We start from the raw sequence: 22,250 nt of genomic DNA on the forward strand, positions 1-22,250 counted from the left end.
AGCTATCAATAGAATTCACAGTATCACCGTCATGAACTGAATGTTTTGAACTTGATGATTTTCATGTATGCAACATGTGCACATCACCAGAATAAGAGGGACAACAAGATATCTGGTAAACACTGTCAATTAAAGAATCATTCAACAGTACTTTGATAGCAGATAACATATACTTTTATACAATATATCAAACAAACTCAGCCCTTATTTGTCTGGAAATACCTGCTAGTTTCTTCTAACCTCACAGAGTTGTCAGATTTTTGTCCAAATGAAAGAAAAAGTTATTTATTTTTCTGAAGAGATATGACTTTGACTTGTTTAACACAATATATTCTGTCAATGTTTTGTCATACATCGAATTCATCAATTTCAAGCCATGTTTATTCTAAACTGTGAGTATATTCACTTTAAAAGGCAGTGTGCCACGACACAAAAATTTATACAAAACTACTAAATTAATTTAATTCATTAATTGTATTAAGATAATTCAAGATTGACACCAAAATATGCACATTAAATAGTTTATAAACACACAAATTCAATAATTATGTACAAAGGAATATTACTGTCACAAAATTTCGTCTTTTTTAACTCCCTGGGGACGTTCATCACCGGTAAAAACATATGATATAGTTCTTGTTAGCACCGATATTAAAAAACATATAAATGTGCTTTTGAAAACAAGTAAGAAAGTCTAATATGGTAAAATTTGTGCATGTAGTGTACATTAAAACGGGAAAACACCTACTGAATCTATCCCGTAAAAAAGAAAAAAATGTGTTAAAGGTAAAATTACAGTCAACTTTGTATCAAAATAAGGTCTTCTTATTCCTAGTTCTCAGGAGAGCTCCACCTAACATCAAATCCTGGATTGGTACCTGTGCAAGTAATTAGCACCGATTCTTCTAAATGTTCATTGAGCTTAGGAACCATAGAGCTTATTGTCTGAATCTTACAATACATATGCACATTTCACAAAACAACTATGGGCTAAATAGGCTATGGTTCTACAACTTAATTCCCGTCATACTTTTCACTCCTAGGCCCTTCAAAAAAAGTTTTTCAATCTCAGACCTCCCCAAAATATTTATAGGCTATTAAACTTGGAATATTTTATACAAAAATTTATCAATACTATAACCTCTTGCACATTGTGAAGAGATTTATCAAATAGAGATAAACAAAAATAATAGAAAATGAGAACTGATTTTTATGGTCTCAATATAATACACAATTCTAATCTGTCCACTTGAGCTTGTTTTAAATAATGCACCATATAATTCTTTCAAAAACTTACAACAAAACAATAAAATATCTGGAATGTTTAGCACAAAAATAACAAGCTAAATATAATTGAATTTACATGCCAGGAATAGTTGTTCAACACCAATTTTTAACCGATAATTTCTTGGTCAACTATGACATAACACAAACTATGGCTATACATCAGCAGTTGTAAAATTCAAAAAAGAAAATCTTTGCATTACTATTGTCAGTCAATAATATGTTGAATAATCCCTTTTTATTGTAAATTGAAAGAGTTATCTCCCATCCTAAAAAAGTAAATTGCAAGAGTTATTTCCCATCCTAAAAAAGTAAATTGGAAGAGTTATCTCCCATCCTAGAAAGCATCACACACATAGTCGGTCATAGTCTATTTTCTAATGAAGAAACTACATCTGTTAATCACAGACTCATGTTTTATTTTAGACAATCATCTAGTAAAAAGATCTTTTGAAAGCAAATTGTTGTATAGAAAATGTTACAAGAGGGTCTGGATGGGGAGGGGCTTTCATTTCTGTAGTCTTCAATAGTTTTTTGTCATTTTTCTCTATTCTTTATATTTTTTGCCTATTTTTTGCATATTATTCTCTATTCTTTATAATTTAGCACCCTACTATTCTCTACTCTTTATTTTTTTGGCCTATTTTTCATTATTCTTACATTTTTTCCCTTTATTCTGTACTTTTTACCCATTAATCTCTATTCTGTAAATCCCATCTAGATCCTTAAAAATATACTTAGGATGCAAAAGGAAATAAAAATCTCTTGCCATTAATGATTAAAAATGTTTCATGAAAGGGGGAATGTAGTGATGTAAAAAGAGTCAGGAGGACAGTTTTCTTAATCACTTTTTTAATAGATTTCTAATTTACTGCTTACATTCCAGTATGTTTATCATACAATCAATTGAAAGCAACCAATGAAATATTCAAGCACAAGAAATGACATATTTTGCAACAAACGAAACATTAAAACATTATAAAAAGGATTAGAAAAATAAACTCAACAATATTCTTACAAAGGTGTAAATCAAAATACCAAAAATAACATAAAATAAAACCTGGTATACAATATATTATGATACAGGTTTTAAACAGATTAAATTCTGATATGTTTTTAGAATTCTTTGTAATCATGAACATGAACCTAAATATACATCTCAGATTAATGAAATAATGCAATATGACCAACACGGCCACTAATAAAACAAATAACAACAAAATTGACTAGAATGTTTAAATAAACTGTTAACACAGAGATATGTCTCGCCTTTTTATTATTTTGATAATGCAAATGTTGAAATTAAAATTGTAATACTTTAACATGTAAGTTATGCCAATATTCAAAGTCAATGAACCATGACTGAAGGTGCATGGCTAAACAATCTCCATGGAAAATGAGATGTGCCAATGCTTATACAACTGCTTCCAGGTGAGACAAAAACCAATGCTATCATCATGCATCCTTATTTAGACAAATAATGCTGAACTATCTTTTAAATAATAATAAGATGTCCAAATTAATGATGTGAGCATAGTTTTTAAAAAAACAAAACAATATAAAAGAAAAGAAATAATCAAACATATACCAATGATAAAATAAAATGTTTTAAGAATAACAGAAAGAACAACAAAAAATATTGAAGTTATAAATGGTAATATTCCAATAGGATAATTTTATTTTAATTTTACAATTTTATGACATTAGTTGAAAATGCAAATCTTTCTAGAATATTTCAAAAAACAAAAAATATGATATTGAAAATAAAGAAAGAATAAAATCAGCCTCATAATATAAATATTTTGACATAAAATTCTACAAGTTTTTACATGGTATTTGAAATTTTATTTTCCCAATCATATAAGGTTTTATAAGGTCAAGGTTCATTACAGAATTAAAAAAACGAATATGAAACAATATCCTGTCTTTAAAAAAATGTCAGGTTATCTGATATTGGTTAATGAGCAAAACACATGAAGAAAATAAATATTTCTAAACAAAAAAATTATTCTAAACAAATATGAAATTTCATACCATGAAATTATATACAAAATATGAAAATTTGATGATAATATTGTCTCAAATCTTTTAATATTTGTAACGCATAAAAATTCAAGATTTTCTTATTTTACAAGAAATATACCTGTGGGAGGGTTCATATTTTTTTCAATTTGACATCATGTTTTAGGTAAATTATCAAAAGTTTAGAAAAAAAAGGTGACATAAATATAAAAATATGATGAATTTTCACCCCTTAATTGTAAAAATATGTTTTATGCAGCATTCTTGAAGTGGAATGTAAAATAACTGCAATTGAACAAAAAGTCTATAAGCATATAAAAACTCAATTTAAAAATGTAATTATTTACTAATGTTACAAATGATTTTCATCTGTTAACCAGTTTTCTTGCAAGTGGTCCATTCCATTTTGATTTTATTGAGATCGTTTAAAATACCATCCAATGTAACCATAAAATTTTCGCAAAATTTCTTGATAAAATTTTCACAAAATGAATGATTTTAAAGAAATTGGTTAAAACATGAAAGATTTATGCTATAAGTAGGATCACCATTTCTACAAACCAAAATCTACATGCACTGAACTCTTCTATAAGGACTCTTTAGTATTTTAAACTTTATTATAGGTGGACTAATAGCTTTAGATTCTATTCTACCATGTCTTCCTGTACTATGTTGAGGAAAATATCTCATTAAAATCAGTTTTTCAATAGATTTAGTTAAGAATTACAAATTCTCAATGTTTTCAACTATAATTACATCACATGTAAATTAATTCTCAATAGAGATTTACAGTACAAAGGTCACAGAAAATTATGCTAAAGCAATTTTTAAAGACTTTTGACAAATTCTAAGCATATATTAAAAATTGATACTAAATTTTTATATTATGGTCTCTATACAAATGTAATGTTATGCTAAAAGTAACAAAATAAAAGTCTTTTAAGCCTCAAGGCCTTGAATTACGAGGCCTAAATATACTCTTTCACTTAATGAAAAAAAATCGTTTTTACAGAACATCAAAGCCAGGCCATAAATTGTATAACTTTACAAAAGTACCCAGTGCCATTTCACATTACTCTAATAATATATCTTCTAAGTCATTAAGGTCATCCACAAAGATCTGACCTTATGAATAATAACAAATAAATCAACAAATTTTTTACAGTTATCAGCCATACATACATGTAAGTGTAAAGCCAACACACATAAATACATGTAAGTGTGAAGCCAACATTCATAAATATATGTAAATGTGAAGCCAACACATATATAAATACATGTAAGTGTGAAACCAACACACATAAAAACATGTAAGTCTGAAGTCAAACCACATAAATACATGTTAGTGTGAAGCCAACACACATAAAACATGTAAGTGTGAAACCAACCCACATAAAAACATGCAAGTGTGAAGCCAACCCACATAAATACATGAAAGTGTGAAGCCAACACACATAAATACATGGAAGTGTGAAGCCAACACACATAAACTAAGTAAGTGTGAGGCCAACACACAATACATGTAAGTGTGAAGCCAACACACATAAAACATATAAGTGTGAAGCCAACACACATAAAAACATATAAGTGTGAAGCCAACCCACATACATACTGATGTTTCACTTTCCTTATTTCATTCTTTTAAGATAAAAATTGTTTTTCCAAAATATCATTCAAATTATTTGAGTTATTACATATTAAATAAATGAATGACTTTTAAAACAAGCATAATGCCTACATTTGGCTTTAGACCCAAGTTTTGGAAGTCAATTTCATAAATAACTGAAAGTGTTTACTTTAAAGATAAAAATATTGTTTCCACAGAAAAAATACCGAAAATAAAACACATATATTTGTACCTATGCCTGACAACTGTTTATTTCTCATAATTATTTGCGTACAATGTCAAAAGGCTTGCTATAACCAATGGATCTTGTCTTATTAATACTTATATAACAAATTTTTGATAAAAAATAAATTATTCTTCTCTATTTGAGCTCTGTATTTACAAAATGTACAAATGGCGGTGTTTCAATGGAAACATTCTACGAGGGTCATTCACTGCCACTGGTCTCAGCGGGACTGGAACGCGAACTTCTACGACTTGTCTGAAAGTAAAAAGAAAAATTCTATATTTTCAATTGGCTTATTGTAAATGAACAAATTATATAAGCATAAGACAATAGAACATACATTTCAGTACAACCAATACAGTATATTTAAGAAGAACTGTCTGATGACCTCTTTTTTGGTTAAAATTTCAAACCACATGCTTCAAAATTCATTAAACTTCTGAAACCTCTGTAATGTTCAAAATCTCACTCCTTTCCTTCAAAAAAAAAAAAAAAGAAAAAAAATACTAATTGAAAATCATCATGTTAAGTGTGAGAACTCTACATACAATGAATTGAACAGAAGAAAGTTATCACCCAATATCAATTTGGAAAATTCTTTTCTACTGTAACATAATTTGTTTCATAAACCAGAACTAGTTGTTAATTTTCACCATTTGAGCTAAAGATTTACTGGTACATACAGATAATTTCTTGTTGTAAACAGCAGTTCAACACAACTAACGATTTATTAAATATAATATTCTTACGAAATAAATGTACACACAGAAGGTAAACAAACAAACAACATTAAAGGAAGGAACGACAAAAAACTGCAGACAAAACAAACGTGTAACATAAAAGCTATGGTACTATGGTTTTGTTTAATGAAGTTGTGGTTTGGTTTGGAGATATTCCAAGATAAACTGTACAAGTCGGTTAACCACTTTTCCCATTTCAGGTTAGACTATGTTAGCACTTTTTGTGAAAATGCTTACTAGACAGAATATTTAGTCTGTGCACTTTTTAAGATGAACTTTATATATTATTCTTTGTCATATATTAAAAACACAATCATGCAAAGTTCATTTAGTAAAATTGAAACAAGCAATTGAGAATATTTATATAATTTCTTTGAAAAAAAACTTAAGGCAATCAAAAATACAGAGATGCTTGATTTGTCCCTCTTTCGTCTACAGTTTATGAGTAATTCTTATACCTACCACATTTAAAGAGGATCAGAAAATCCTGGGACACCTGATTATAAACCACAGCCCACCCATACTTTAAAACCAGAACAGAGAAAGGGGTTGAATTATTATACAATCTGGACACTTAAACACTTATGTAAATAGCCATCTACAGTTTTATAAATTTAAATTCGGCATGGTTAACTTATGCCATAAAAGCTGATTATAGACTAGAGATATTAGAAGTGTGGAAAAGTGACTCCAGTTATCTATATCAACTGTTTCGGGACTTTTATATGTAGAATTGGCTGACCACAAGCTAATAAAAGATAATTGTATGTTTTCAGGTATATAACAATAAAAATGTATACTTTAAAGTGACAACATTTTTTACCTTACAGATACTAAAAAAGTTTTTAAATCTACAATTTAGTATTGAAAGGCTAAAGATAATATAAAATAATTTTTTTTTTTATCTGATTCCAAAAATTCATAGTAATAAATAATAAAAAAATTATCTGATCTTTTTGCCTTTTTTAAAATTTGAAATTCAGCTTTCAGATTTTTTTTCTTCTTCTAGCTATAAGCATGAAGTTTCATTCCATGAAAAATTTCTGTAAGTTATAAGAACTGATAAATAAGACAGTTGATTTAACAGAAAAAAGGAATATGTACTTCTATTCAATATTAGTGTGTCAATGAGACAAGCTTCAAATCTTCCTCAGTTCAATAATTCAAATTTTTATTTATCACTCCAAGGTTATATTCATAGTAAATACGGTATTTTAAATTCATCTTATAAAGGAATACTTGTAATATTTGTGGTTTTCAGTGTAAACTTGAAGCCATTGTACAACATCTCAAGGCACTACATAACTCTTTCAATTTCAATTTATTTATATGTTGAATTTATATCAAATATAATGGTCAATTTCATACTTATTATCTATTAAAAATAATCAAGGGTGATTCATTTTACTTTGTACTTAAATAATATGCTGATTTTCCTGTCTATAAATTTCAACGAAATAGACAAATAAAAATTCATTATATAGACTGTAGTAGAATATTTAGTGGAAAACAATGGCGGTATTTGAACGGTATTTTTTTAATAAAATTTTTTAAAAAAATATCAAGCAGGGACATAAATATAATGAAAGATTTTCTTAAGACTTTGTTGTATGCATGCTGAATTTCCACAAAAATGTCAGACACTGCTGAAAATAGCCCAAGATACTTTGCACTATTGTATATAGCATTGAATATATATCCTTAATCCATATTTCACACAACACTTTTCAAAATGAGAAAACACCATATTTAAATTTTCTTTTCTTCCTTTGTTATAAAATTTTTACACATCAACAATTTTTATTACAAATATTTATACCTGCCAAAATGCAATATATAGATTACCGGTAATAATGAATTTTACCTATAAAGACGGAGCGTTGTGCAAAATTGCAAGTAATCATCATTTGGAGCAGTTTATATTTCAAATGTAATCATGTTATAAATATAAACAAAATTTGACTATAAATTTTAAAAAAGGTTGTAAAATTAGAAACCAGGAAATGGCTTCAAATCGTAAAACTATAAAACATGACAAAATTACAGGGTATGATAAATTATATATGATTTCGGTACTAGGTACGATTCACGATGTCAATCGGTACATCCCCGATTCCTTTGACATCTTACTAATTTAAGGAGCTAAAGTGATTATTATGTCCTCAGGAGAATAAGGACTGTTGACTGTGTCAACTTTCTTTTAATATGTTTACTGGGTGATAGTAGAACTATACAATCTGACTGAATATTAATGAAAAGTTCAAATAAATCAAACATTAGTCATTGTTAACAACTACAATGTATCAAAAATTTAAAATTTTTCAAATTACTTTATTTCCGTTTTAAAATATGTTAAAGCTGAGTTTTACAAAATAAAACATTTTTCAAATTAATTAAATATTTCTAAAAATTCTTAGAGTGATCATTTATTTATAACAACAATTAGGAAAATCATTGCAAAATAGATATCTAAATAAAACCATTATCTTCAAATGAGCTAAATACCAGTGTACCTGTAAATTCTAAGTGCAAATGTACTAAACTTCTATTTCAAGATTTAAATAAGGCAAAACATACTGATTAACATTTCCAACAAATATATTATAAAAAAACATCATTGATAAAAACTAAAATCCTACACATTACTTAGCTTAAACAATAAGTACCTCCTACACAAGATCACACCTAGGATTTATTTTTTTATTATTCTATAAAATCTTCCCTTTATTCTTTTCATACTGCATTTACATGCATCAGATATGCTGAAAAGAATTTTAATAATTGGTATTTTACAATTGCAAACAGTGTGACAACCTAATTTGTGGGGGTGAGAACCTTAAATATGACTGAATAAATTCTGGTCAATGTCATTTATGACAGGTAAAGGTTTTGAAAATATTTAAAACTCAAGGTTGATAAAATGTGTTCAAAATTTATTTATCTTGTTGACTCTTTGAATACATGTGTAATTTTACACACTATTGTAAACTCCAATTTGATAATTTGTCTTCATAAAAATAATTATTAACACAATTTGCAAACAAGAAAAATCCATAGTTTTTAAATATTTTTTTATGAACCTTATTTTTTTTTTATTGCAGATTAAAAAAAAACTGCATCATTTAAATGAATTAATGTGAAATTTAGAATATTTCTCAACCAAAGAGAAATCTAAACTATGTAATGTCACATTAAAAGCATAGAATAATTAAAACTTTGTTTGAGAAAGACATCAAAGCTGGGACCTAGATCAAAGTCATACAGAAATTTTGCAAAAGAAAGTAACAAATCCTTCAGTGAAAAGTGTTAACCAAAATTTCTCAAGAAATTCGATTAAAAAAAAATCTGAATCCTCAAATGAACTAAAGCTATTGGATTGGCTAGGCCTTCTTCTTGTTCACTTTGAGAAACAACAAAATGTTTTCAGATAACATGATAGATGTATTTCGCCTTAAACCATAACCTTAAATTATAAGTTGAATTGCACACACAAAAGTAATTCCTTGTTTTGGAATAAAATGCGTTCTTGGTATATTTTCAAAAGTGTATATCAAAACACTGATTTACAATGTCTGTAAGAATGGATATTCAACAACTGCATAGCATTTTTTGTGGTGTACAAACAATAAAATAATCCACCATCCCTCAAAAATTGCTTTACCATTTGTGGAATAAAAATAATATTATGGTTTTGGAAAGTAACTTTCTTCAATTTTTTAGTAAGCCTTTTTCATATTCAAATGTCAAATTTTGAAAAAGCCATATCAACTATTGTAAAATTATTAGTACATTTATAGTAAATAAATGTACATTTACCTGGCATGGCCTAACTTTGGCCTATTTCTAATAATTATATAACAACTGTACAGATGCATGGTTCATGATTTTTATCTAATAAAAACTTTGAAGTTGCTATTTCAAAGCAGTTTTCTCATTTTTGCTTCAATTAAAAATCATTTGACTAATAGCCATTTCTGATGTTTTTGTGAATGATAAAGATCACAGATTCAAAGTGATATCTTTATTATTTCCATGCAAATTCATTAATGATTTTCTTTTATTTCTTTTATACAGGTCTATCAAATGTTTGTATTGCACAAAAACACCAAAGATATACAATCTTAGGAATTAAATGCAAACCTTTCAAGCAAAAATAATTCACACGTAATGACGCTGTAGCTGAGAAAATAGAGAATAACATATCTGTGATACCTACGAAATAGATGCAAAGCGAAACATTTTCAAAAACATAAAGATTTGAAATTATGCCCGATATATTTGGGGACCAGTCCCTAATGAATGCATGAAAAGTGGTCTTTTTTACTTTTAAAGTAAACTATTTATAAATATAACGTGATCTGTCATTTTTTGTATAAGAACTTATATCAGATGCATGTGTCTTTAAGATACATTGAAACTGAACTTTCCTGAACACAGGAAATGCAATTCAGCCAGGGGAAAAGAACAAATTAAGACATACTGCAATTAACTTAATTCTAACATCTCATTGATGGGTCAATTCTTCATAACAGTGGTCAGTGTTCATTCATTCAAATTGCATGACAAAGATACAAATAAAAGAATAAATTTGGACTTCTGATAAATATTAATAAATATAAATATTCTAGATAATTTGCAAATCTTTAAGAAAAAAGAAAGAAGTCATATTAAAACATTTTCTAAGTATGCAGTAGACAGGTTACACTTAGCGTGTGTCAATTTCAAAAGGTTGCTAATCATCTAGAAGACCTTCAACAACTATTCACTCCCTGATTTTCAAAAGGGCGGACAAAGCCATTGTTGGACAGACGTTGACAATTTCGAAAAATAATGATACAAAAGTTACAATAGTAATTGACCATTTTCTTTATTTGCTATAGATTTATAATTTTTTATGGGATGTAACTCCAAGCAAGTGTAAAATTGGATTTCCTGACTGTCCGTAAAGATCACACCATGGCTAATCCTCCGCGATGGACAAGTCACATGGTCCTTTCTTCGCATTGTAAATGAAGAGTAAAAGAATGGAATAATTTGAATGATGGACATGATTGGCTTTAATTGTCAATGTGTTTCATTTAATATTGTAGCAATAAGATGTTTTTTCGGACCAGATGTAATCTCTAAACAAAAGTTCGACCAGTTGCCCCTCGTTGAATAAGCCGTAAAAAGCATCTTTCTTCATTTGTGTGGACAATACTGGGGCCATTGGCCAATTGTAAAGTAATACAAGGAATAAATATAAATCACTGGTTACAAAGAAAATTGCTGAAAGTGAGACATAAAACAAACAAAAAAACTCAAATATTATCTAAACATTGAACAATTCAAAACAATCATTTGTTTGCAATTCTTTCCAAAACTGTCAAAGTTTCCATAAATGTAAAAGATTTGTCTTAAAATACAATGAATCTATAGTCCAGGATTAGAAATTGTTAGAATAAAGATTAAATAAAATGACAAACAGCCCAAGTGCTTGCTACACAACATGTGATAATCTACAATAATATTTACATAGTCGTATCTTATAAAACTTATACACATCTTTCGATGTGACAGACAATTTATCAAAAGATGTCCCTTAAGCATATATGGCGTGTGAAATATCAACTCTTAACTGCACAATCCTTTTATATAGAAAAGATATTTATTACTGTCAATAAAATGTTAAAGAAAAAAAAAAATAGTACCAGTACACAAAAAGCAACCAATCCTAAAGATACCATCTTTGGTCCTGCATGAATGGTATTACTAGTAACAGCCCTTTTTACTTGACTGATCTAGGATAAATGATATCCTTTATCAGTATTTATAGGTGTATTAGACTACCAAATCTATCCTTTAAACATCTTTTTACATTTATACATTGATTAAACATAAATTTGAACACAGAGACAGGTGTTGGTGCTAAGGGTCAATTTTAAACCCAAGGTCATTTCCTTATTAAGAATAAAGTGGAAATTCATACTTGACAATTTTGAAAGACAATTTTATTTTTTAAATCCTTCAACTATATTTCTCATGCTGAAGAGATGTAAATTAAAAGAGGATATCTGTAATAGTGAATAAACATCATTTACAAGAGCCCTAATTATTGCATACATATACTATGAACAAACTCCAGTTAGAAATTTGAAATCTTCAATTAAGTCAACTGTCCAAACTTACTGTTTGTTCAAAGACAACCAAATATTAAGCAACTTGTAATCAACCAATCAAACAATATTAAACCTTAAAAAAATTGCCAATTTTTTTTTCCGAACACCTAATTTTGTCCTGATGGATAGTAATAGGATCAGAAACCTGAAACGTAACACTTCATAATTTCTATGAAATCATTGTTTTCTGCAAAAACTTATGGACACAATTATTACTGCAGAAAAGTATATGAATATGTATATACCCCCCTCCCCCCATTACCAATCACCACTGATCCCTCTGACCTTTATATGTTTTTAATATGCAATATTTATCAAAATATGACATCTGCAATATAAAATATACTAATAATATTATGTCAATCATTAAAATGCAAAATTTTTTTGAAATCAATTTCATTTATTGATTTATTAATTGTTGGGCTGATACCTTTGCAGTACAATCTAAACTTGAAAAGAAAAAAGAATTATTAAACACCTGAGTTTAATATGAGCCGATCCTAACTATCGATAGATCCCACCTGATTGCTACCTGAGAGTCAAGGTAACTTATTTAATTTGTACTTTTCTGTTACTTGACTGACTTCTTTCCTATTTAATATTGCACTAACAGAAGGTTTTGTGGTTTGATGTGTGTAAATGCATATCAAACAACGAAGATATGGTTCATAACACCGTTGTTAACTGTTTATCCTGTTCTTAAGTCAACATTTTGACATTTTGTGGTAAATGGTCAATTATCTGTGATGATTTATCTGTGCAATGGAAAATACTTAAGTACTTAAATATTATGGTTTTAAATATTCATTGCATGCAAATTAATGCCATAATTAAGATTATGATCAAGATTTAGATTCTTAAATAAAAAAAAACAAGATTTAAAAAAAAAAATACACATAAGCATACAGGAATCAAATTTAAAAGATTTAATTAAAGTTTAATTGAAGACGATTCCGTGTAGAATACCATCAAAACCAATGAACTGATGATGTTACATAAGAATGAAAGAATTTTATCATATCATGTCAAAAGAAGGCTAGAACTAAGAGCATATTCTATTCCAATTGTGCAGCAGGCTCATTTAAAAGTTTTATGTTATAGACAGTATAGTAGCAGTGATTTATTATCATGTTACAGCTACTGTAATCCATGATGATTTTTTTTGTCATGCAAGGGATCTTTAACTGTGCTTTCTTATATAGTGTTCCACATTATATTTTATTATTGAATATTGGACAACCATGTACACATAAAAGCTGCAAGTCATTGCATTGAGGGTACATGAATGAACTGTTACCCATTGCTCTAGGATACATAAACAAACTGTTACCCTTTGCTCTAGGATACATAAACAAACTGTTACCCTTTGCTCTATGATACATAAACAAACTGTTACCCATTGCTCTAAGATATATGAACAAACTGTTACCCATTGCTCTAGGATACATGAACGAACTGTATCCCATTTCTCTAGATTACATGAACAAACTGTTACCCATTGCTCTAAGATACATGAACAAACTGTTAACCATTGTTCTAGAATACATGAACAAACTGTTACCATTTGTTCTAGGATGTATGAACCAACTGTTACCCATTGCTCTAGAATACATGAACAAACTGTTTTACCCTTTGCTCTAGGATATATGAACAAACTGTTATCCACTGCTCTGGAATAAATGCACAAACTGCTCTAGGGTACACAATGAATGGCTCTTCATAATTACATGACTGTATGTCTTTTAGTTTATTAGAACTGACTGTAGACTTGCACATGCATAGACAAGGACGTGGACAATAGGAGTTCTCCAATAATCCATCAAAACATTGTTATGGCTTATTTAATAACTGTAGGTCACTGACCATCTGAGAAATGTATTAGAATGTATTATTTAACCTCAGTCAATGAAGCTGGAAATATAGGTAAGAGACCTAATTTTGGTTGGAGGCTGTTATATTCTCAGCTGCATAATCATTACACCAAGTTAAATGATTTAGGTCACTTATTAGAACAGAACTAAATATGGACATAAACATAGGTCATAGTGAGCTACTTTAGGTGGGAGGCTGTTATGCTCCCCTAGTTGCTGCCTCAAAACCACTCATACAAGTGTAAGTCACATTGCTCCTTACAACCCAACCCTGACTTTTAAAAATTTCAAAGACCAAATTATGTGACTTTATGCCAAAAAACATAAAAGAAAACTTTAATTTGATGGAAAACAACCATGCAAACTTGGATGTTAAACTTGACCAAAACCAATAGAAACAATGAAATATCATTTATAAATATTTTTCATCTGTAATATGGTGGATTGATTGATGGCTGCTTAAAATCCAGCAGCAAATATTACATATCAATGTCAAACAATATACCCTACTTTGTACTAGACCAACATGCTGAGTCTATTTTGATATGCTAGCTCATAAGGTAACAGGAAGACATGTCGCCTTACAATACTTTTGTGACTTGCAATTGCTATCTGGATTGTAGCACATTGCACCTTAGACAGTTCTTTTGGAATTTTAGAAAAGCTTAAGAAAATTCAAGAAGTACCATAATTTGGATTTCATCATAAAAAATGTCAAACAGCTTTCAGGAAGAAGTAACATGTAGCCACTATAAATCAAGGCTAACAAAAAGTCACTAGGTTTCCAAACTTGCAACATTAAATTATCATGACCAAACCTCCAGTAAACAGTTTCCATTATGAAGTTTATCAATTTATTTCCAATCGATTACAATATATATAAAACTGGTTGACACTATCTTTTGTTATTTTTATTAGAAATTATGCAATTTTAGGGGCCTTCATCTGTGCATAATTGACTCCAGAAGTAAACCTCTGTGAGTAGAATCACTTGGTACAAATAGTTCACACCCTTGATATCATCCTTTTTAAAATAAGTTTCGAACCAATAATGAAAAGTGATGGTTTTTTTTTTCAACTCTCATATCTTCACAGATCTTATGACCATAATTCCTAATATTCTGTTAGCTTTGTTAGAACATATTGACCAAAGTACATTTTCAGTTATAAGTATAGCATAATATCTGTCAAAGGACAACATATTAAAACTAAATATAGTGGTAAAAATAAACGTTCAATCAACATTTGAATGGAGAAAATTTAATCCATCATTTAATAATAGTTTTCAGCGTATGTTTTGCAATAAAAATAATTAAAAAGGAAACTTTTCTTTTGTAATAACAGACTGTCATACTGAATTCTTTAAAATCCTTTTTGAATGACAGAAATTGAAGAAACAATATTTTTATTATTCCAAATGTTACAAAAAGTTGCTATTGTATTCTATACAATTGAAAAAATGGTTATTTTTCATACTTTTGAGTACTTTCACAACTGAGATGAAAGAAACACGTGGATATAATTATATAGGGAAAATGTGAAAGAATAAGTCACTAATACAATCTGTTATCCTGATACGCCTTAATGTTCTTATACCATACATGAAATACAATAAACCAGCGCTTTGCTAAATTTCAATGACGATTAAATCAAAACGTCAAAAAGCCAACATCGTGTCTTGTAACATAAAAGGCACTATTTTATCTATTTTCTTTAGGAAATCATGAATTACTATAATATATGCTAATATTAACATGATTCCATTATGCATGCTTAAAATTTCATACCTGCCTTACGGCTTACTCTGATAAACATTTAACCTTGCTCACAATAGCATAAAAAAATTTCTTCTGCATCACAATACTAAATAACCTTTCCTCTGAAAACTATTAGAACCCTTAGAGTAATAAACTGCATTGATGTTGGCTAATTAAAGGAAAGCTTGACACCCATTTCAATTTTAAATCTTTCTATCCGTCCATAAAATTAAATAGTATTACAGAATTCAATACATTATTTGTCATGACAGGTGACTAAAACATTATCAAGCAAATAAAAAAAGCAATACCGGTACGTTCAAATCTCTGCCTATATACTTTACATTTGATCGGAGTGTGCCTGTCACACGCCATTACAAGAGACCTGGTATTACATCTACACCATAAAAATCTATGTTACGCCTATAAAGACACAGTGCGGGCAATTTTTTGTAGTCTTCAAACAATGATAATGGGCTAATGTTTTGAGAGGACACCCTCGGGTGATCTGGTCATGTATTGATGAGATTTTATAGTTATTTTGTGTTCTGGACATAGTGTAGTCCTTTTGTCGTTTTTTTCATATTGAGTCAACAAAAGCTATACATTAATGGAAAAATTAAAGGCGATATAAAAAAAAGTTTAATGCTCATATTTTTATTGCGGATTGACATTGTGCCATCTCTATTTTTGATAACATGATAATTTTTAATTGGCTTTTTAGCACATCTCTCAGTTTACTGTTTTTACAAATGGCTTCAATTCTTATCATAATAGGCGACCGTTATAACTTCTATTATTACACGTAACGTGATATTCTGTTGTGTATCAAACATATGAATTATAAACATTAGCCAACCTGTTTCAATATTTTTTACAATTTTTTTTTGTCCTTTCTGTCACATTTCCAGACATTTTTTTCACCTTCTTGAAATACCAAACTATGATGTATGCTTAAAGAAATTGCAAATATTTATTGAATTTAAATTTTAATGTGGTTTTTATGAAGAAAAAAAAAAACAAACATGTTAATCAATATAAAATAATTTGTACAATGCATTCTTTATTTTTTTTTAAGGGGTTCATTTTTAGTTCTAAAAATAACCTGAACATGTGAACTGATGAACTTTTTTATTCAACTTGTTTACCAGTTATATTTCTTGTGTTTTAGTCATGAGAAAGAAAAATAAATTTCAGTTTTCATGGAAATAGGTAGAAATACAACATGCAAGTCTTAAAAACTAATTTTCATCTTCAATGTGTTAACTACACAACTCCCCTCTTTTATCTGTCAATAATGAATATGAGGACAAGATACCATAAATAGTGAATGCTGGACTGACCCAAAGCAAATGCTACAAGAAAACTCTCGATGTAATGTGATTTAACTGCTGACCTTCTGATATGCATTGGAAAGTCATACTGCAGTTTTGTTATACATGCTGCGGTCATCTAAAGTTTGACCAGTGGTTATATGGTTGATTGATTGTTGTTTGTCTAACATCAAGACCATTTAGCCACAGAGGATCAAATGCACATCAGTTTTTACAAATTTCAAAGCTAACTTTTTCCAATCCTCATTGAAAAAAAGATTTAAACCAGAATTTTATATTTTTTACCTTGTTGTCAAATACAAAAACATAAATTTCACTTAAGATTTTATTTTGAAATACTCTTTTAAAAATATAAGGAAATTTTCACCTGACTTTCAATAATATAACACAAATTATTTCAAAATATTAGTAAAAATCAAAATACTTCTTTGAATTCATAAAAAATAATCATGGTTCACAACTTATTCTTTTTTAGTATTCTAAAATCTTAAAATGACAGCTCATTGAAACTACTCTATAGCAGGCATTTGCAATTTAAAATAAAAGTGTGCTTTTAGAAAGACTTAAGAACAGAGATGACAAGAAACTGCCAAGATTTTTTAATTCTTTAATTTAACACTACATTTGTACTTTAAGTAGTTGCCCTAGAGTTTGATACTTGTGATGCTAAAAGGGGGAATTTAAATAAATTAAAAAATTCTTAATGATTTCTTAAGAAGAAAAAAATTGTGAAAAGCATGTTTAATGTATTCTTAGCCGATTTGAAAAAAATTGCATCATTGGTTTCTCGTTGATTCAATCTTTTGTATGCACTAACAGGCTCCTTCAGAATTTTATTAAGCTTGTTAACACATTGCATTAGGAAATGCAAGTGCACTGTTACATGGTCATATAAAATCATTATGTTAACTAATTTAGGCAATTAAATATGATATCTCCCCTGATAGTTTTGTAAACATGAAAACCGTGTGGCTAATCTCTTACATAAACAGAAAAACGGGATGTGCATACAGCTCAATGCATATTTAATAAAAATGCAATAAAACTGCATTCATGTCTCAATGATCTCTGACAGACCAATGTCATTATACCAGCTCTTAATCACATTATAATTGTTACTGACAATGTACAAAGTATCATTTTTGTGTTTATTTAATTGAGCAAGAAGGGGGTTGAGCAGTTTATTTTTCTCAATTTCAAACCAGAAATTAATTTAGTTATGTCAGAAATACTTAATATGATTAATGACCATTCCATCTTTTCAATGACTAAGATTTCCTTCCTAAATAAACTTATACTCTTTTCACCCCAAAAAGAGTTCATTCAATAAACTGGTTATAAAAAAAAAAAAAAAAAGATGAAAGGATGACTAGTATATTCAGAGGGGTTTTGTGTGAATAAAAATAGATTATGTTTAAAGTCTTAAACCTTGCATGTAACATAAAAAATGTTTGTTTTAAAAAAAAATCATTTATTCTTACATAAAATATAAACTAAATAAAAAATTAATATGACGAAATAATGCACAAAAATAAAACTATGTAATATCACTAAAAATTTGAATTAATTTCAAACGCAAATGTGTGGTATTAAAAAATGTCTTTACTTCATTAAAAATAATAGCTTTAGTTCCATATCATTTTTTTGATGGAAAGTAAACTATTGAACACTTCTTAGCTAGCCATCACTCCGTTCCTATGTGATCTAGACATTTTTTTTAAATTTCAACACCTTTTACCATTTTCTATCTTTTAACTTTTAATTTCAATTTATATGTATTTTATGGTTTTGCTGTTTTGCTTTTTATATTTAGTGGTTGTATTCATATTATTATTTTTTTGTAAAATAATAAACTCCTTCGCGAATTTGTCCTGTAAATTGAGAACAAGGAGGTGTATGCAATTATGTTTTCTGCTGTGTGGGTGCAGGAATACATTTAGAAGACCATCCTTATTTTAAAAGTATTACTCAAAATGGAACTATAACTAATGTGGATTCATTTAATTTCGTGGATTATAATAGGATTAATTTAGAAAACTTTTTTGTGGATACATAATACCGTAATTTCATTGTTTGGCAAAATTTGTGTACAGAAATTTGTATAATTTTTTTTTTTAACTTTTGAATTTGTAGTTGATTTTTACTCATCAAGTACATGAAATTTATTACCCTGTGAAATATAATGAATAGAACTTGACCATTGAAGGAACATTTTGAAATACTGAAGCTTATAGTAATATGTAAAGGCAGTCAGTCATACAGTTCCTCCTACCAAGTTTTAACGCTACCTGATTCTTCATAATTTATGTGAGAAATCTGTCTTATTAAGACTTGTAACAGTAGCAATAAATCTATATGTTTTGTATTTTGAAATGATGTTATAAAAATACTAAACAGATTAACTGTGGTAATGTCATGCATATAAATGCATGTCTGATTTGGCTGAATTGGTAAACCAAAAGCTGGTTTGGGTTTTTGAGGTTTGAACAAGAACAGATGATGTTGGGTAAACAAATTAAATTGATAGAGATTCTAATCCTGAACAAAAGTGACTTTTGTTATCTAACTAGACATTTTTGCAATAAACAATTTACTATCTTTGAAAAAAATCTAATTTATATGCAAAAATGAAATTCATCCAAATAAACATCAATTTTATCAGTTTTTACTGGAAAATTAATACATGAATAATGACATTTCACAGATCTTGACCACAATTTTATTATTCCTGATCACGTAAATTTATGCAATAAAATTCATTTTGGAACAGTTTGGGACAAAGGTCCCACATCTCAACAAAGAATTTTCCAACCTATTAAATTTTGTCCATGACATACTGCGGACAAGCAAAAAAAATATAATTACGTTTTTGATCTAATGAAAACATTTTCATAATGTCCCTACGATGGATAATTATCTGATTGTAATATCCTCTTCACTTTCATAATAAAACCTTAAAAAAACTTGTTAAAAATCTATGTAACCCCCACGGTGACGAAAGATGTTCATCGAAAAAAATGATTCCACAAATCTTCCTATTATGGACAGTCTTGCCCTCACGTTTGTTTGTTGTCAATCAGTATTATAACCCACTTCAGATAAATTATTTCAAATTTCTATTTTATTATTCAATGATAATAGACTAGTTTTTTCCTCAAGGACCAACATGGAATGTTTGTAATACAGGTTGCATTGTCCAGGCATAAGGTTGTTCAATTGAAGGACAATAGGGGTCATTTAGTCGCATCTGTCTAGTAAGATGAAAAGAAATTTACGTCAAATTTAAAAACTATTTAAAATTATAAATATGAGTTAAGAGCCCTCCCGAGGATTTTTTTCAAAACAAAAGACTGTTTGAAGTTTTTGCATCATCAGAGAAAAATACAAAATTAAAAATTCATCTTTTTATGTAATTCCCCTCTCTGACCTCTTAATGTTAATCGGACATAGTTTCTGAACTTAATTTAAGGGTACCCTGATGTCTTTAAAGATTATGCATCAAGCTTGAAATATTGAATATTAATATGAAATTAATTTGATCAAAAAAACATATTCACCTTGCAGGCCTGATTTATTCTTTGAGGTAGGTCTAATTATCACTTTGTGGAAGCAATTTAATGATAAAGATCATCTGTGCATTGAATATTTATGCAAAAAATTGTATTCAGATTTATTCATTATGTTTCAATATTTTGACTTCAATTTATTCAATCATACCATAAATTATATGGTGTTGAATTTCTTAGACGATATTTTAATTTAAGACTTAGTTTATTAAACCATGAGAACTTTCCATGAAAACTCATCTTTCACAGAACAGTAAAAGTAGCCAGCGTCAAATGGAGAAACTTGTAAAAGAGCCCTCTATGAATCAATTGAATGGTTATGTGATTTTTAAAAGTTAAAAACTGAGCCTAGATTTCTCCATACAATACTGCTTTTTTTAGGGTGAAAATGAAAGGCCCAGTATGCTGATAGAAACTAGATATGGTTTATGAGGGTCTGGGTAGGGGGTCCTTCATTTCTGTATTCTTTAATTTTTTAGGCCATTTTTCTCTATTCTTTATACTTTTTGCCCATTATTCTCTATTCTTTATATTTTAGCACCTAATTATTATTCTTTGGTCCATTTTTCTCTATTCTTTATATTTTTTGCCCTTTATTCTATATTCTGTTAACCCCCATCCACACCCTCATTCATACTATGATTTCTTATTACATTGGTACTATTATGGATATGAAAGGTCTTTAAAATACAGTATTCTGAACAAAATAAGACTATGTAAAAAAATGTATAGCAAAGAGTTGTGATGCCAAAAAAAATAGTTAATTGACCTTAAATAATATAAAAGATAAATTTCAAGTGGTCACTTTGTTATGAGCTGGTTTTCAATATAGCATTCATCTTTTAAAAAAAGTAATAAGTCAACTTATCGTGAAAAATTTAAATGCAAAAAAATATCAATTATTAAACTGAAGCATCTTTTATGAATTTTTTACCTATACATGTATCAATCTTTTTTTATCCTCAAAAACCTTTAAATGAGATGAATTTAAAGCATCTTAACTTTACACTATTTTACATAATTCGGAAGATATGATTTATTAAAAGTATTAGCTACTTGAAATTTGTTTCAAATATTTTATTAGGGAACATTTAGGCAAATGTCATCCTGTGATATACTATTACAGAGTGTTGACGTCAATGATTACAAAAGTTACTTTGTCAATAGTCATTTTCTTATCATTTTGACTTATATTAAAAAATCATTTTGAAATCTGACTATAATACAAAGAAACTGTTGAAGTTATAAGGAAAAGTGCATAAAATGGACCTTTAAATCTAAATACTGAAAATTTAGAAATTAGTGCATGTGCATTTATTATTGCAAATCACTGATTACTGGTTAAAATTTGAGATATGATTAAAGAGATTGCAAAACTTATGTGAAGGAAAATCTCTACTGAAATTATAAATGCTAGTTTTTTGTTGGCCAATTTGAAACTGTCGTATTTTTAGCGTTAATAAAAACATTTCAATTATTTCAGAATTTGCAGTACATTTATACTCAAGAGCTAAGAGTTAGAGCACCCTCTACTTTATTTTTATGGTTCATATCAAACTTCTGTTTTCCTTAAAAAAAAGATTACTGTGATGAATTTAAAACAAGGGCAAACTATTCACTTATTTAATAGATATGTTTGAATAATATTTAATAAAAAGGGGAAGA

At 28.5% G+C, this 22,250-nt stretch overlaps 2 protein-coding genes across 4 annotated transcripts in view; one reads left to right on the forward strand and one right to left on the reverse strand.

Annotated features, from left to right (window-relative positions):
* LOC127701473 (zinc finger protein 507-like) overlaps positions 1-22,250 on the forward strand; it is a 323,989-nt gene that overhangs the window by 128,676 nt on the left and 173,063 nt on the right. The window lies entirely within an intron of this gene.
* The window catches only part of LOC127701526 (core-binding factor subunit beta-like), a 43,006-nt gene continuing 22,176 nt past the window's right edge, over positions 1,421-22,250 (reverse strand). Inside the window, exons 7-8 of the mRNA XM_052205423.1 lie at positions 14,294-14,305; positions 1,421-5,414 (exon numbers count right to left, since the gene is read on the reverse strand). Coding sequence (XP_052061383.1) covers positions 5,312-5,414; positions 14,294-14,305 — 115 coding nt within the window. The 3' untranslated portion in view covers positions 1,421-5,311. The remainder of the gene's footprint in view (positions 5,415-14,293; positions 14,306-22,250) is intronic.

This window comes from Mytilus californianus, unplaced genomic scaffold, assembly GCF_021869535.1.
Source record: "Mytilus californianus isolate M0D057914Y unplaced genomic scaffold, xbMytCali1.0.p SCAF_5, whole genome shotgun sequence".
Taxonomy (NCBI): Eukaryota; Metazoa; Mollusca; class Bivalvia; order Mytilida; family Mytilidae; genus Mytilus; species Mytilus californianus.